This window comes from Myodes glareolus, chromosome 16 (assembly GCF_982192425.1).
Source record: "Myodes glareolus chromosome 16, mMyoGla1.1, whole genome shotgun sequence".
NCBI lineage: Eukaryota > Metazoa > Chordata > Mammalia > Rodentia > Cricetidae > Myodes > Myodes glareolus.
In genome coordinates, this window is record NC_142041.1 from 7,220,124 (window position 1) to 7,237,575 (window position 17,452).

General features: G+C 46.8%; 1 protein-coding gene and 1 long non-coding RNA gene across 2 annotated transcripts in view; one reads left to right on the forward strand and one right to left on the reverse strand.

Moving 5' to 3' along the window:
• The first annotated feature begins 4,815 nt into the window (after window positions 1–4,815).
• LOC125390935 (uncharacterized) lies at window positions 4,816–6,787 on the forward strand. The gene is made up of 2 exons (XR_014997244.1): window positions 4,816–5,241; window positions 6,616–6,787. It is a non-coding gene; the product is annotated as an uncharacterized LOC125390935 (long non-coding RNA).
• A 5,691-nt stretch (window positions 6,788–12,478) lies between these two features.
• Cfap418 (cilia and flagella associated protein 418) overlaps window positions 12,479–17,452 on the reverse strand; it is a 29,100-nt gene continuing 24,126 nt past the window's right edge. Inside the window, exon 6 of the mRNA XM_048420147.3 lies at window positions 12,479–14,192. Within this exon, the coding sequence (XP_048276104.1) occupies window positions 14,039–14,192 (154 nt within the window). The 3' untranslated portion in view covers window positions 12,479–14,038. The remainder of the gene's footprint in view (window positions 14,193–17,452) is intronic.

Below are 17,452 nucleotides of genomic sequence, written 5' to 3' on the forward strand. Positions count from 1 at the left end.
AAGGCCCCACCCATGACTACAGACAGCTTTCATCGGCTCCCTGACCCTGCCTGCTCCTTTCTTGGGACTCCTTCTGGTGTCTCTTTTCGGGTCAGGCTTCCTCGACACTTGGCTTGAGTCTTTTATCTCACTTTTAATTACATGTGTGGGGTGGCCTGGAAGCCACTGTGTGGTTACAGTAATTTTGTTTTGAGGTGCCACTCCGTCTCACCTCTGGACCAAACTGATCATGTGACCCAGGCTAGGCCAGCTGGTACGGTCCATCCCTCTGGGCTTCAGTGACTGGTTCAGGTATGGGCAGGTGATCTATATGGTCACTTAAGGTGAAGGTCACATGACTGCTGTTGTGGCTTCAGTGACTGGTTCCGGAATGAGCAGGTGATCTATATGGTCACTTAAGATGAGGTCACGTGACTTCTGTGGCATCACTGACCTACTCCTGCCTGTCTAAACTGGTGATAATGTAAGCTTGGGTGACCACAAGCTGCCCAAGAGGCGCGGAACAAGATGACTCTTAGTGACATAATTTCAGCTCTGAAGTGAAACCTGTGTGTCTTAGTCACTGTTGTTTGCTGTGAAGAGACACCGTGATCAAGGCAACACTTATAAAAGAAAGCACTGAAGTGGGAGCTTGCTTACAGTTGCAGAGGGTTAGTCTGCCACCATCACGGCAGGGAGCCTGGCTCCACCTCGGCCCTGGAGCTGTAGATGAGAGAGAGCCTGGGCCTGTTGTGGACTTTTGAAACCTCAAAGCCCACCCCCCAGTGACACACTTCCTCTAACAAGACCACACCTCCTAATCCTTCCCATCGTAGCAGAGTTCCAATCCTGGTGACAAAGCTTTCAGACATAGGTGCCTCGGGGCCATCCCTACTCAGCCACCACACCATTGGACATTCTGGCTACAGGACCCAGCCAATGGTTAAACAGAGAACTGTTGGGGCCTGCAATTGAATAATCTCAGCGTAGCCTGGCCTGGGTTGTGTTGGGGCTGTGTCTGTGCTGAGGACCTGGTTCGGTGCCCAGCATAGGCAAGGTCAACGACTGAGGGAAGACACGGAGGGGTCTCAGAGCGGCTCCCTTCCTTTAGACCTGGAAACCAGACAGCGGGTGGAGGCTGTTTCCGCGTGATAATCACACGCGGCAGAGTCCCATGGGAACCAAGTTTCTTTAGCGTAAGGAACTTCAGCTACAGGAAAGAGTTGTCACAAAACGGCTCTTCAGGGCTCGTGAAATTCTCGGAGGATCTAAAGTTCTCTAAGCGAAATTCCTTTGCCTTAGGGTTCTGAACTCTGAATCTCACTCTTATTGCCTTATAAGAGAATAACTGAAAACGCACACACAGAGCTACCAAAGTTACCTTCAAAGGGTTTGGATGGCGTGAGAGCCAAAGTTACATTTTAAGTTTTAATTACTGTGCCTTAGAGATCCATGAAACAAAAATGCCTCGGATCTGTGTGCCCCTTGCCCAAGGACAGAGAGTTCCTGAATTGCTGGAGGCCATTGTTTATGGGCGATAACAAGGCACATGTTTTTACTCCCCTAAAGAAGTTTGACCCGTCTGTACTGGACGTGCTTGATCACATGCGGGTAGGAGGCTCACAGGCAGGCAGTATGTCAGGATGTATGCTTGCCCCTGATTAGACCTAATGGGAAACACATTATAGGTTTTCCTTCTTAAACCGCAGCAGACTGATTCTGGGCCTTTTCCCTGGAACCTGGGTCTGAATCTGGCCAGAGCCCATCCACCTGACTAGTATTTAATTAAAACTTGCTTCAAATTTGGCTTTAAACTGTGGTAGTGGTCTTATTCTCGATTGGTGGGATTAACAATAGGAAGGGGCCCAACAGAGAGGAGACAGGATTGGAGACTTTTGAGCCCTGCCAATATAGGACCTTTTCACAAATGGAGTAAGGGTCTGGGAAGATGGCTCAGCAGGTAAGGGTACCTGTTGCCAAGCCTGATGACCGAGTTTGATCCCCCAAGCTCACACTGTGGAAGGTGGAAGGGAAGAATGGAGGCAGGCAAGCTGTCCCCTGGCCTCTATGTATGTTGTGGCATGTCTGCACGCATGCACACGCAGAGACAGACACGCTGGTGGACACACTCACTAAATATCTATACTAGAAAAAGTAGGAAAAGGAAAGAAGGCTGCAGGAGTGTGAACCACCAAGAACAGTATCAGCTCTTCACAGCTGGGGAGGGCGCGTGCCAGCTGTTTCTCTTGGGGGCTGGGGGCTGGGGGCGTGTCTCTGAAAGGCGGGCAGGACTGCCTGTGTTGAGAGGTGGACAGAGGCTTGCTGAGGCTAGGGGATTATCTGTAAGGATCTGCCTTGGGTAGGTCACCCGATAAGCTGACTGGGAACAGAATTAGGTAGCCTTAAAACCAGGCTACAGCAGCAAAGAAACGCTGGCCCAGAGACCCTCTGTTCCTAGAAGACACTGTTTATCTCACACCATGTCATATATCAACTGTCTAGATGCATGCTCCTTCAGCCTTCTGGGCCTGTGGATGTTGTGGGAGATCGTTCGTTCGCTCCTGGCCGTTCTGACTAGAAATAATCACACAGAAGCTGTATTATTGAAATCACTGCTTGGCAAATCACTTGAGCATATTGCTGCTAGCTCTTGTATCTTTGGTTAACCCATTTCTATTAATCTGTGTATTGTCACGTGGCTGTGGCTCACTGGCAAGGTTCCAACGTGTCTGTCTGGCGGCGGCTACATGGCTTTGTTGGGGGAGATGCTCGTTTGTTCCCAGATGCCCAGCCCTGAAATAATCACTCAGAAAATGATATTATTTACAATACTGTTTGGCCAATAGCTTCAGCCTATTTCAAGCTAGCTCTTATATACTAAACTAACCCATCTCTGTTAATCTGTGCATCACCACAAGGTTGTGGCCTACCATCAAGGTTTCGACAGGCTCCAGCAGAGGCATCTGTCTCTGGCAGCGGCTACATGGCTTCTCACTGACTCCGCCTTCTTTCCTCTCTATATGTTTTCCAGCCTGGCTATATTCTGTTAAGCCACTGGCTGAAAGCAGCTTCTTTATCCATTAACCAATAAAAGCAACACATATACAGAAGAACTTCCCACATCATGTGGATTTTTTTCTTTTTCTTCTTCTTCTTCTTTTTTTTTTTTTTCCAAGGCAGGGTTTCTCTGTGTAGCTTTGGCTGTCCTGGAACTCATTCTGTAGACTAGGCTGGCCCTGAACTCTCAGAGATGCACCTGTTTCTGCCTCTAGAGTGCTGGGTTTAAAGGCATGTGCCACCACTGCCCAGCATAGCCTGTGGATTCTTGAGTGAAATGGAGAAGCTGGAATCAACGCCCTGGACTAATGTGACTTCCATGCCTGGTGTTCTTTTCCAAGCCATCTTCTCTCCATTGTTCCTCTGCGAAGCCCTAGCCCCACTGAGAGAAGGTATGAAACGTCACCAGCCATATAGTGTGTACCTTAAGATACCCGCGGAGAGGCCTTGAGTTAGCCGGGGTGCAGCTGATGGCCTTCCTGCCTTCTCCGCACATAGTGCTTCCTTCTTCTTGGAGCTCTCACAGTTGGAGGCTTCGGCCGGACTGAGAACTGGTGCTGTGTCTGGGGAGAGGCTGCTGGCCTCCACCTTAGAGATTTTCTAGGCCCCCACCTAAGTGGCCGTTGTTAGGGAACTAGCAGCATGTGAGGATGCAGAAACCCAGACTTGGTCTGGGGTGACTGATAGTGGTGCAGGTGGATGTCTGTGGGGCCGGAGGACACGTGTGGGCTCCCGGGTCCAGGGCATTTCCTAGGTCTGGAAAGCAAGAAGCCAGTCAGAACATTCAGCAGGGGCCTTGAGTTTAGAGTCTGTAATTGTGGCAAATGGCAATATGCACTGGTACAGGGCACGAGGATGGGACCGAAAGGGACTTAGCTCCTGGCATCCAGTCCTTCTGGTGGGGCAAGAACACTGACGGTGGCTCGTGGGCAGAGGGAGAGGACTCTGCACCTCTGCAGGACCTCTATCATGTCTGTGCCAATTTCTGTAAAATCTAGGGTAGATACTAGGTAAACAGGACTTGTCTTTTGGGGCAGAGGGAGAATTTCTGCTTTTTTACACTGCACTTTTTTATGCACAAAAATGTGAGCATCAGATAATCATTTTTTTTTGTTTTCTGCAGTAATAAAATCTTAAAAATAAAACCTAATCACTATACCCTTGGAATGTTTGTGCTGAACACTCATGTTCAAAGGTCACGAAGATACGGTTTCCTGGCCTCAAACCCCCGTCAGCACAAGCCTGCAATCCTCTGCCAAGGCCATCTTCTTGGTCTCCAATTGCAATTGCCGCTGAGGAACCACTTTCTCTCTCTCTCCGTCTTAGATCCTCAGAAGTGGTGCAGGCACAAATTCGAGAGGTGAAGGCGAATCAGCGGCCCCCAAGTTCTTCTAAGGCTTCAAGTGCATCTGGCCAGAAAGCACCACCAAAGTCTCCCCTGACAAGATTCAACTAAGTGATGCTTATTCTTTTTGCCTTAAAAAAACAAAGTTGTGTAGATTAGAATGGGGCTTTTTTACCCCGAGGAAAAATAATCGCCAGTTAACATCAGCAGGTGGAAGTGGATGAGAAAATGAAACGGAGGTTTAGAACGCCGGGCGGTTTTCCCAAGAGACCAAAACCAAGAAGGGAAATGCGGTATTTGGTGCAGGTCTGCCCCCTATGGACCAGATTCTCAATTGCCGGGGTTAACTGAAGGGCTCTGCTGTGATCTCGACGCCACCCTCGCCCCTTGCCCCTTTCTACTGCCACCTGATGCCACCCCCCAGGTAAGGCAGCCTCAGGGACTTTCTCCTTTGCTGGCTCCCTTGGCTTGGAATGTGACCTGGGGACTCAGCCACGTACCCGCTGCAGTGAGACTTTTAGACCCGGAAAGAGGAAGTTTTAAGAGACAAGCTTTCCTTTCCTGTCTGGGAGCAGTGTGTATTTCTAGCCCATACTGACATGTAGCCGGGTAGTTTCCATTTTGGTCACGTTAGATCAATGATGAGCCACAAGATGTCCAGAATTGTCTCCCCAGGTTGTGAAATAGCGCAATGCTTTGTCTGCCTACAGATTCTGATGTCCGGTTATGATTGAGCCAAAGACACTGGCCTAAAAGATCAATTACGAGAACTCCTTTGGAAATGGCCTGTCTTACTAGCCCGATTCCTGCCTGATCACCAGTGGCCCTGGGCTCTCTTTCTACATACCTGGCACAAGATGGTGAGTATTTAAACACATTCCTTTGTGCTTTGAGTCCTTTCTAAGGGTCATGTTGGGTCTCCTGTTATCAGATGAAGCTTGGTGGGACCAAAAATGTTCATGTCAAAGGAGAATAATGGCAGAAAGTTGTCTTAAATGTGTATATTTACTGCCACCACTAAATAAATATACACTAGGGTATTTTCTTAATTAGTAATTGATGGGGGAAGGGCCAGCCCATTGTGGGTGGTACCACCCCTGGGCTGGTGGTCCTGGGTTCTATAAGAAAGCAGGCTGAGCAAGCCATGTGGGGCAAGTCAGTAAGCGGCACTCTCCATGGCCTCTGCATCAGCTCCTGCCTCCAGGTTCCTGTCCTGCAAGTTCCTGCCCTCACTGCTTCTGATGATGAACTGTTATCAGGAACTGTAACTGAAATACACCTTTTCCTCCCATGGTTGCTCTTGGTCATGGAGTTTCTTCACAGCAAGCCCTGTTGGGAGCATTTGGAGTCCTGGTCTCCAGCTGCTCTTCCCTGCTAGAGATCTTTACTTTCTTCTGATCTGAGTTACTAAAGGCTGTGTCAAAGTTGTTTACCAGCTCTGCTTCACGAGCACGTGTTGCCTTGCCTTGAGGATCAGAGGATAAGGTTTTCACCTGTTGGCCCACCTGACTGTGTTGGGTATATAAGCCTCCGTGGTACTATTGAATAGAGGGCTTCTTACCAGTGACTAGAGGTCTGTGTCTCTGTCTCTCTGTCTGTGTGTCTTTGTGTGTTTCAACCTCCAGCCCCTTGCCTGAAGCTCGCGAACTGTACGGTAGCGCATAGAGTGCAGACAGGCGTTGTGTGCTGCAAAACCCTAACTAAAACTTAGTCTTCCACTAGAACAAATGAAGTAGCAGGGATGCTGGGCCTTGCTGCAGACATGAATCAGGCTCTCTGGACTTGAGGCCTGGGTACAGCACTTCCGAATGCTTTCCTGTTGACCCGGTCTAAAGCCATCTTACTGCAGGAAAGCATCTTACTGCTGGGGTGGTCAAGCTAACTTCCCACCTTCTGGGGATTTAACACCCAGTCCCCAGTAGGGCTGGGAACTGTTATCTCGAAGCATCATAACTTGAGGGCATGGATTCCAAGCAAGTCTTCCACAAATGATCCTTTTGGCAAAATAATTCTTAGGGACTGAATGTGGACAGAAGGTTCTGTGAAGTACACAAAGAAATAAAACCTTCATGGAACCTGTGTTCCCTAAGTCACCTGTGTGCGTATCTTGCTCTAAAATTTCCAAAATTCCAAGACCTATAAATTCTAGTATGACTGAGAACTGAGGCAGCGCTAAGATTCCCTTTGGTATGACCTTTTTCTTTATTTTCCCGTACGTACCTCTTGTTTTTCAGACTGGAATTTGGATCCTGTTGCCTTCTCTATTTCATCTTTTGGTGACATCCTCTGCTGATTCTTCTCTCCTTCCCGTCTCTGTTACTCCTCGTGTATTCTCTTTGGTGAACATTTATTTGGAAAATTAAATGTCTGTGTGGACTTTCAGTTTAATAAAATGTCTTGAAATGACTTCACATCTCCACTGTTCACAGGAGGCTGAGAGGAGGAGTGGGCTAGCCGCTCAGGTCCGAGGCAGTAGGCCGACCCTCAGACTGTATCCAGGTGGCTCTCCTCAGGGACTATATGCCGAGGATGGAAGGGAAGCCAAGTTCTTTACTGCACAGCACTGCGAATTGGTATATAACCGACATTACAATATTCTAATGTGCCTTCTTGTATTACAAAGACTAAGTCATGAATGACATATGTTCCCACGTGGGTCCTGGGGATTGAACTCAGGTTATCAGGCTTTGGTGGCAAATGCTTGTATCCACTGCACCACCTTAATCAACCAAGATTAGCCCCCACCCCCACGGTGACACAACTAAGTGTCAGCCTTTTTCTATTTGTCATTTGTGTTCCTCAGTGTAAATGTTTACACGGTGCAAAAGTAGATCAGTGTTTGAGTGCTCTGAAAATAGATCTGGCTGTGCTGACCCCTGGGAAGCTCCTGGAGTGGATTTCCCTTTGAGAACTGACTGTGTCTAAGAAACACCGTGGCAAATGAGGCAGTCCAGCAGAATGTGATGTGTGCCTGAGAAACGGCAGGCAGGAAGAGGGGAGGGCCGGGGCAGAGGCACCTCAAGATATAATGGAACCAGGAACACCTTCATGGCGGCTTCTGTAGGTTTAAGTCTCCCTCAGCAAGCTATGAGAGCATTTTTTTCTACAAGGTTTAGTTGGTGTGTATGTTGATATACTGAGTCAGGGCCTAAGGTCCTGGCTGTCCTGTAACTCACTACGTAGACCAGATGGCTTTGAACTCACAGAGATCCTTCTGCCTCTGCTTCCCAAGTGCTGGGACTAAAGGTGTGTACACACCTCAGCTGTAGTGTGTGCCTTTCATCAGAGTATCCTAGAGTTCAGGGTGATCCCTGTAGGTTAAAAGGCAGCCGGAGTCACATGGTAAGGCCCTGTCTCAAAATGAACAAAAACCCAAAGCTACAATTTAAATAAAGTTAAGGTGGCCACGTTACATTCATTAATGATGAGATCAAAAGCAGCAGTGCTGATTTTTCTTATGGGGAGCAAACACACGTGGTCCAAGATCTGCGGGAATGAACGGCTGCACCGTGATTCCAACAGACGGAATTTATCTCCGAAGGAAACAGAATGCTGTAACCAAACACTGTGATTGTCACTTTTCATGTTTCATGACTTAGGCCTAGCAGCAAGCTCACATAGAGACGTCACTGTTCACACAGACCGTCCACACGATGCCCACACTCGAGCAGCACTGTGGGAACCCGGTCTTAACCCTGGTTCTAGAGTACTTCACTTACTACAGAGCACTTCGGGGAAGGGGAACGTAACTATCCTGCACACCTGCGTCGATATATCCTATGCAATCTTTTTAAAACCCTTTCATTCTAATCACAGCATTTAAAAAGCATCACATTTGTGCGCGCACATATGTATATGGGTGCATACCTGCCATTGTGTGTGTTAGAGTGTGTGTGTGTGTGTGTGTGAGTAGGTCAGAGGACAGCTGTAGCAGCTGGTTCTCCTACAGTGAGGTCCTGAGGACTGAGTGTAGGTTGTTAGGTGCAGCAAGCACCTTCCCCTGCTGGCTCATCTCACTGCCCTACTTTCCTTTGAGACAAGGTGTCACACAGCCCAGAATACAGCCAATCCTGTCTACTTCCCCAGTACTGGAACCGTGGTGTGTGTCACAGTGTCATTTTATGCAGTGATGGGACTCAGACCCAGGGTTCCGAACATGCTAGATGAGCACTCTCCTGAGCAACACTGCAGCCATCACTATGGCATTCCCATATGCGTACATTTGCTCGGTTCTTTTTTTTTTTAAGTAAATTTTATTAAATTATAAAAGTTTCCATTTCCGCCCCCCCTCCCAACACCCTCCCACTCCCCCCACTCCCCCCTCCTCCCCCTCCGTCCCCCAGGGCAGTCAGGGTTTCCTGCCCTGTGGGAAGCTCCAGCTCCCTCCCCCTCCCTCCAGGTCCAGGAAGGCGAGCGTCCAAACAGACTGGATCCCCAAAATCCAGCATATGCAGAGGAAACAGGTCCCAGTGTCATAGTCAATGGCTTTTCAGAAAGACCCCGGGCCAGCCACAGTCAGAGAATCCGGCCAAATTCCGAGAATCTGGCTAGATCACGTCCTCGTTCAGTCCCAGTCCGACTGGCCCTGGTAAACTCTCATCAGATCCGTTCCCTTGTATCAGTGGGTGATAGCATCCCTCGCAGTACTGATTTCGTCTTTCATGTTCCTCCTCCTTCCGCTCCCCATCCGGACCTCGGGGGGCTCAGTCCGGTGCTCCAATGTGGGCCTCCGACTGCATCGCCGTCCTTCGCCAGACGAAGGATCTATGGTGATAAGCAAAATATACATCAGTATGGTCATGGGCCACGGCCGATTCAGGCACCCTCTCCTCTGTCCAGAGAGCAATCTGGGGGATCTCTCCTTGGACCTGGGATCCCATATATAATCAAGTCTCCTGTAAACCCTAAAATGGCTCCCTTACTTGAAATATATTGTTCCCTGATCCCATATTCATCCTTCCTCCCTCCCCCCCATCCCAGGCCACCAAGCTTTCCCCGTTCCTCCCCTACTCCCTTCTCTCTAGCCCTCTCCCCCTCCATCGACCCTCCCATGCACCCGAGGTTACCTGGGACTCTTGTCTATTTCCTACCTCCTGGTGGATAGCTAAATAATCTTCATCAGGTTCATCTTCTTATTTAGCTTCTCTAGGATCACGAATAATAGGCTCAAAGACCTTTAATTATGGTTAGAATCCACTTATGAGTGAATACATACCGTGTTCCTCTTTTTGGGTCTGGCTTACCTCACTCAGTAAAGCGTTTTCTATTTCCATCCATTTGCATGCAAAATTCAAGATGTCATTGTTTTTTACCGCCGAGTAAAACTCTAATGTATATATGTTCCACACCTTTTTTAACCATTCTTCTATTGAGGGGCACCTAGGTTGTTTCCATGTTCTGGCTATTACAAATAGTGCAGCTATGAACATAGTTGAACAAATGCTTTTGTAGTATGTTAGGGAATCTTTAGGGTATATTCCCAAGAGTGGTATTGCTGGGTCCTGAGGGAGGTTGACTCCCAGTTTCCTGAGAAACCGCCACACTGATTTCCACAGTGGCTGCACGAGTTTGCATTCCCACCAACAATGGATGAGTGTTCCCCTCACCCCACATCCTCTCCAGCATAGGCTATCGTTGGTGTTTTTGACTTTAGCTATTCTGACAGGTGTAAGATGGTATCTCAAAGTGATTTTGATTTGCATTTCCCTGATTGCTAAGGAGGTTGAGCATGACCTTAAGTGTCTTCTGGCCATTCGAAGTTCATCTGTTGTGAATTCTCTGTTAAGTTCAGTACCCCATTTTTTAATTGGGTTAATTAGAGTTTTAGTGCCTAGTTTCTTGAGTTCTTTGTATATTTTGGAGATCAGACCTTTGTCTGATGAGGGGTTGGTGAAGATCTTCTCCCAGTCAGAAGGCAGCCTTTTTGTCCTACTGACAGTGTCCTTTGCTTTACAGAAGCTTCCCAGTTTCAGTAGATCCCATTTATTCATTGTTTCTCTTATTGTCTGTGCTGCTGGGGTCCTACTTAGGAAGAGGCCTCCTGTGCCTAAATCTTGTAGACTACTTCCCACTTTCTCTTCTATCAGGTTCAAAGTGGACAGATTAATGTTGATGTCTTTAATCCATTTGGACTTGATTTTTGTGCATGGTGATAGATATGGATCTACTTTCATTTTTTTACAGGTTGACATCCAGTTATGCCAGCACCATTTGTTAAAGATGCTTTCCTTCTTCCATTGTATACCTTTAGCTCCCTTGTCGAAAATTAGGTGTTCATAAGTTTGTGGGTTAATATCTGGGTCTTCTATTCGATTCCATAGGTCGACTTCTCTGTTCTTATGCCAATACCAAGCTGTTTTCAATACTGTAGCTCTATAATAGAGTTTGAAGTCAGGGATGGTAATGCCTCCAGAAGTTCTTTTATTGTATAAGATTGTTTTGGCTATCCTGGGTTTTTTGTTTTGCCATATAAACTTGATTATTGTTCTCTCAAGGTCTGTGAAGAAGTTTGATGGGATTTTGATGGGGATTGCATTGAATCTATAGATTGCTTTTGGTAGAATTGCCATTTTTACTATGTTGATTCTCCCAATCCAAGCATTTGCTCGGTTCTTATTCCCCGCCCAGCCTCCTCCATTCATCCTCTCCCCAAACAGCCCCCTTTCTGCTTTATTCTGTCTCGGTCCCCTCCCCACCTTCGGACCAATGTGGTCTTTTAAATGTGGCGCAAACCACATTTAAAGGTCTGCAGGGCTGGCTCAGGGCTTGAGAGCACACAGCCTCTGCAGAGGTTCTGCTACATTTAGCGTGCCTCATACCCACTCTGGGTGCCTCGCAGCCACCCACAGCTCCAGCTCCCAGTGGTCAGATGCCTTCCTCAGGTCCATAGGCACCTCACACAGTGTTCACTCACACAGACTCATAAATAAGAATAAGAAAAAGAAATTTTAAAAGTTGGTATCACTTCAGAGAACTAAATGAGTGTATAGCTGCTTTTAACATCCTGTTAGAACGTGGGCAGTATTTCTTTAGCTCCTCAGTAACTGCATAACTTTTATCCTCTGTGGATGGATGTTTTGCCTACATGTGTGTACTCTTTCTTGCCCCCACATAAAGAAGATCTCTGTTCAAACTGGATCATTGCAAACTTGTTGATTTTAAACTCATATCAAAATTATTGCCTATTATTGTCTAGATAAATACTTTCCTAAAATAAAGGTAATAAATGCAGACAGGTCTATTATGCATTTATTTCTAGGCAGGATCAGCATCTGAGAATATAATACAGTTCAAAATAAAGTTGCCTGGCTTAACAATGGGTGCTTGCTAAGGGTAGGGAATTGTAAGTATTGAACATAGATAAAACTCCGTAAAAACTTGATAGGCTTTTCATTTTAAGATTATAATTGAAATATGCATGTAGCTTTAAGCTCACAGGACAAATGTGTCAAGATCTTATAAAGAAAGCTGGACTGAAAAGATGGCCGCCCACGTGCCCTTCTGACTTTGGAGAACTGTCACTATGACGGTACAAGGCGGGTGATGTGTTCAATTCTCTAGATATTTATAATGAAATGCAAGGAAAAATGAAAAAGGAAAAGTTTGTCCTTTTAGAGGCAAAATAGACTAAAGATACCACCCTCTCTTTTCATTATGTAGACCAGGCTAGCCTTGAACTCAGAGATCCACCTGACTCTACCTTCTGAGTGCTGGGATATAAAGCCTTGAGCCATACCCACTCTAAAAAACATTTTCAAGTCCTTGGTTCGGTAAATGTACATACTGAAATAAAAAGAAATGCCCACCGTTACAGCTCACCAGCGTAGCTGGTAGGCTTTCTCTTTCTCTCACTTTTTGTTTTTGTTTTTATTTTGACACACGGGGGTGGGGGTAGGCGGCAGTGTCTTACTCTGTAGCCCAGGCTGGCCATGAACTCACAACCCTCTTGCCTCAGTCTCTCAGGTGCTGGGCTTACAAGTGTGCACTGCTGTGCTCAACCTTCACTAGTCTGAGTACATACGTGCATGGGGGTGGAATATATGCTGTCAATCAAAATTTCCATGTTTATTATTATTACATAATTACACAGAGATATAATTTTGAGGAATAAAAAGATTTATTTAAAGATAAAACTTGTAAATATATCTTGATACAAAAATGTGGGCATCAGCCACTTTGAGATTTCTTTTGTTGCAACTAGAGTTATTTACAAGTGCGTAAGTGTGTCACAATCAGGAAAAGCTTGATTTACTTTCTTTCTCTCGTTTTGTACTGCTGGGAATGACTTAGGACCTTGCCCACGCTTTGCCAGTGCTCTACCGAGCCAGACCCCAGCCTGGGAACAGGCTTTTAGTGTAGAGGGTGTTAGGTGGCTGGAACAGAGCTAACCCTAAACCAAGCAGCGCAGATCTGTGCCACACTTTACAGCCCTTCAGAGCACCCCGTGTCACCTACACCAGATAGCAGACACAGAGGAGAATCCTTCAGAGCGCCCCGTGTCACCTACACCAGATAACAGACACAGAGGAGAATCCTTCAGAGCACCCCGTGTCACCTACACCAGATAGCAGACACAGAGGAGAATCCTTCAGAGCGCCCCGTGTCACCTACACCAGATAACAGACACAGAGGAGAATCCTTCAGAGCGCCCTGTGTCATACACCTACACCAGATAACAGACACAGAGGAGAATCCTTCAGAGCGCCCTGTGTCACACACCTACACCAGATAACATAGACACACGGGGAACAGGCACAGAGTAGAATTTTGGCAGACTGGAAAGGCCCTGAAATGTCTTTGGGGCTGGGAAGCAAAACAGAGATACTGCATTACTTGAACATGTTGCGATGATACAGCTCCTCCCCTCTCGGTGTGGCCAGGCAGGAGCCCAACAGGCTACCATTGGTTAGCTATGCTTCAATAATGATGTATCAACCCGATCGTAGTAGAAAAGTGCACAGGTTGCCTGAAAAGGTTACTGTTTATTTGATGGAATTATGGAGTTTAATTGAAAAACCCAACAACAGTCCTACTTATTTGAAGGACTTTAGTCATTTTAGAAACACCGAAAATTTTTTATATATAAATAGATATTTACTAATATAAAACTAACTTGATATTTCAGTGAGTACAGGAGGGGATATCCTACAGTGGAGACGTTACTATTACTGTCACTATTGTGCATAATACTGAATGGAGTGAGAGAGACTCCATGAGGCACATATGGGGAGGGGGTCACAACGCACCACACCCTCGACAACCCTCCAGCGCATCAGTGGCCATCTGCTTCTCTCTCAGGTTGAACTCATAGTCTCTGGTAAGCACGGATCAGAGCAGACACCATGGGCATGTGCGACAGTGACCTCTCTGCCCTGGCCAGCGGGTGTTTGTCAGCAATGACACACGAGAATGTGCTAGAGAGCGTGAGCAGCCACTGCTGCAGCTGCTACGGAAAGGCTGTAAATTTGCACAAACTGCCACAATTTAATCTCTAACAGGAGATAGGCTAGTAAATTCAGATATTTTTAACCTACTAAGTAAAACGCCTGTGCCAAAAGGAGTAATGTCACGGTGTCACGGTGTCCCGGGACATTGTTTTCCGGCGAGCGGAGCGTGCTCTCAGAGATGCCGCTGTCAGAAGGTGGATGGTCTGCATCCTCAGTGTTTACCACAAACCCAGCGGAGCTGATGCTCTGTCTGCAGGTCCGTCAGCTCTTCAACAGTCCTCCAGCTACACTGGCAAGCATATGCCCGGGCTCCTTTCTTCTGGACCAACTTTGCTTTCAGTTTGTGGAATTCTGGCATGTTGTTCCTACGGCAAAACAGGCAGGCTTGAGCAGTGTCTGTGCTTGGTGTCTCACGGCACAGAAGAAAGGTCACGCTAGGTGACCTGGCTAGGTGGTCTGTTACGACTGTGTTTCTCGGGACAGAAGAAGAAAGGTCCTGCTAGGTGGTCTGTTACGGCTGTGTTTCTCAGGCCGCAGTACCGCTAATGGCGGTCTTCTAGATGCGACTGTTCTGAAGGATTACCGATGTCACTAGTCAGAGACGGCACGGATGGGAACAGAATGGACGTGTGGAGCTCACTCCTACCTCAACCCCTCCCCTGTGCCGTAGAGGACGTGCAGGAAAGGCGGGCTGCGGGCTTCTATTACTTCTATCACGAGGGGACAAGCCCTTCTCTATGCTGAGCTCATTTCTTTCACTTGTTTAAATCACCTGCTTATTTATTATATCAGCAACAGAGTACCTATCCTGAAGTGTGAATAATGCAAAAAGTAGCTGGAGACAGTTATTAAAATGATAACCATTGGCTTTGATTGTATTATAAGAATATGGAAGTTACTGTAAGTTTAGTTATTAAAGAAAATCAATTATGATCTTTATGCATTATGTTTATGAACATAAATTATTGGAAAATAAAACTGGACAAGCTGAAAATAAAATATTGGAAAAAACTCAAGGGAAATGATGAAATGCAGAGCATACGCTAACGATGCAGAACGGCCGAGATGGTTACTGACGGGCACCGCTGCAGAAGGCCGTCTCCACATTGCCCTCTGGTGGTCAGTGTGTACCATATCACTACTGCAGTGTGCTAACTCTGCTTCAGACGGTGAGAACCGAAGAAAACCCTAGAGACTTTCAGGGTCAAGTGTCTGAGCTGGGTAAAGTGACACTTCTACCAGAGTAACCTAGCTAGGGTTATGAAGAAATAGGGCAATAACAGAACAATATGGTTTTATAAGAATGAAAAACAAGTCCGGTAAAACTAAGACAATGAAATGAGCTAATACATCTTTATTCAGTGTTCACGAGATTTTGCTAAACTTAGCACCTGATATCTGACTGATTGCTTAGAGATTTTAAGGATAAGAAAAATGGACACCAGGGGACTCAGTATCTATCACGTACTTTCAAAGAAGTACTTATTTGAAAAGTTTAGAAAATAAATTATGCATTATTTTCCTTTAAGGAGAATGCATGTTTTTAAAAATATTTATCTATTTATTATGTATACAATATCCTGTCTACATGTATACCTGCAGGCCAGAAGAGGGTACCAGACCTCATTAGAGATGGTTGTGAGCCACCATGTGGTTGCTGGGAGTTGAACTCAGGACCTTTGGAAGAGCAGGCAATGCTCTTAACCTCTGAGCCATCTCTCCAGCCGGAGAATGCATGTTTTAACAGAAGAATACAAGGTGTTTTTTTTTTTTTATTAAGCTACAGCATCAGAATGCCAGTAAATCAGTTTATATTTTCCTTACAAAGTGCTACAGCTTGTGAAAGCTAGCACGTGCTTGCTTCCCTGACTGGGGAAATGATACAACAAAGCAGCTGTGCAGCATCCCTGCAACAGGCATGCCCCTGCACCATGAACACAGGCGTGCCCCTGCACCATGAACACAGGCGTGCCCCTGCACCATGAACACAGGCGTGCCCCTGCACCATGAACACAGGCGTGCCCCTGCACCATGAACACAGGCGTGCCCCTGCACCATGAACACAGGCGCCTGCAGTGCTGTGAACACCTGACGACTCTGAAACCTCCTACCCACGAAGCACCTTGCTTTCCCGCAGGGGATGAATGCCCATCTTCCCTGTGTTTCATTTACTCTCCACTGCCCTAATCTCCTCAGACCACAGCCCTGTTCAGTGCACCTTCGTTTTCCTGGTGAGCACTCACGACCACACCAAGTGTCTTCCTGCCTGTCTCTGATCCTCCTCTTCCTACACAAACTCCTTTTCTATCAATATTCAAGACCCCATTGCTTGCTCCTTAATATACATCCTTCCTGTTTCCACATAAGCTTCAAAACATCTTAACAGAACAACCCTTTACTCTACACTGGCTTCTTCCACACTGCCCTCTTGGGTACCCACAGCCAATCCCATGGTTCAGCTGAAATTCCTCCCAGGGCTTCAGAGACAGTTTCAACAGTATCTGCAATCCAGTGTTCAGCCCCTTCCATCTGTGAACTAAGGCACTTGTCCTAAGATGCTGTTGGCGATGTCTCTCTGGTACATCTGCTCCGTTCTGCCGTTCTCACTGCTGTGATTCACAACTTTAACTCATGTGTCACTGTACCATCTCTTCATCAATCCTAATGATTCTCCACTGGCCTGCTTTCCCTACATAGTAGTCTATTATCCCTTAAAAGCTAAGGGATAGAAACCCTTATATCCTATAAACCGATCACCAAGGAAACAGGCAGGAAAATGCCACAAGTTCAACATCTTGGTCTGCTAAGGAAGTTCCAGGCCAGATATAGCTACACTGCAAAACCCTGTCTCAACATACAAAACAAAACTGTTGTCTGCATAGGCCTCTCTCCAAATGAAGTGTTCAGCTGTGAGTTGAACTCCTTACTATTGCTGACCTCTACACTGCGCCAGCCCTTGCCATCTCTGACTTGTTCAGACTTGTTCAGACTTCTCTGACTTTCACCATGCCATGCGATTCACCTCTCTCTGTGTCTTTAAAAATAGCCACTGAGGGGGCTGGAGAGATGGCTCAGAGGTTAAGAGCAATGCCTGCTCTTCCAGAGGTCCTGAGTTCAATTCCCAGCAATCTTCCAGAGGTCCTGAGTTCAATTCCCAGCAACCACATGGTGGCTCACAATCATCTGTAATGGGGTCTGGTGTCCTCTTCTGGCCTGCAGGCATACACACAGACAGAATATTGTATACATAATAAATAAATAAATAAATAAAAAATAGCCACTGAGTGCCACGGCCACAGCTGTGCTCAGAGTCTGGGTGCTGCAGGGGAAGCGCACCCACCATCCTGTCCTCCAGCTCCACTGTCACCCGGAAGTGCCATGTTCTCCCCCATCTCCCTCTTAGAGCAGGAAGTGGGTGCTCGTCACCTCCTGAGCCCAGTTCCTAAGAGCATCCTGACAAGGAGCCAGAGACACGCTAAGGCGTTCCAGGACACAGACGCATCAGTGGCTGGCGCCTTGGCTGAGATAACCAGATTCTCTAGTTATTTCATTCTCTTGTTTTCTAAACATACATACTCTTTAGTATCTTGAGGGCTCAGGTTGTATTTTTCACTGATTTATGTAA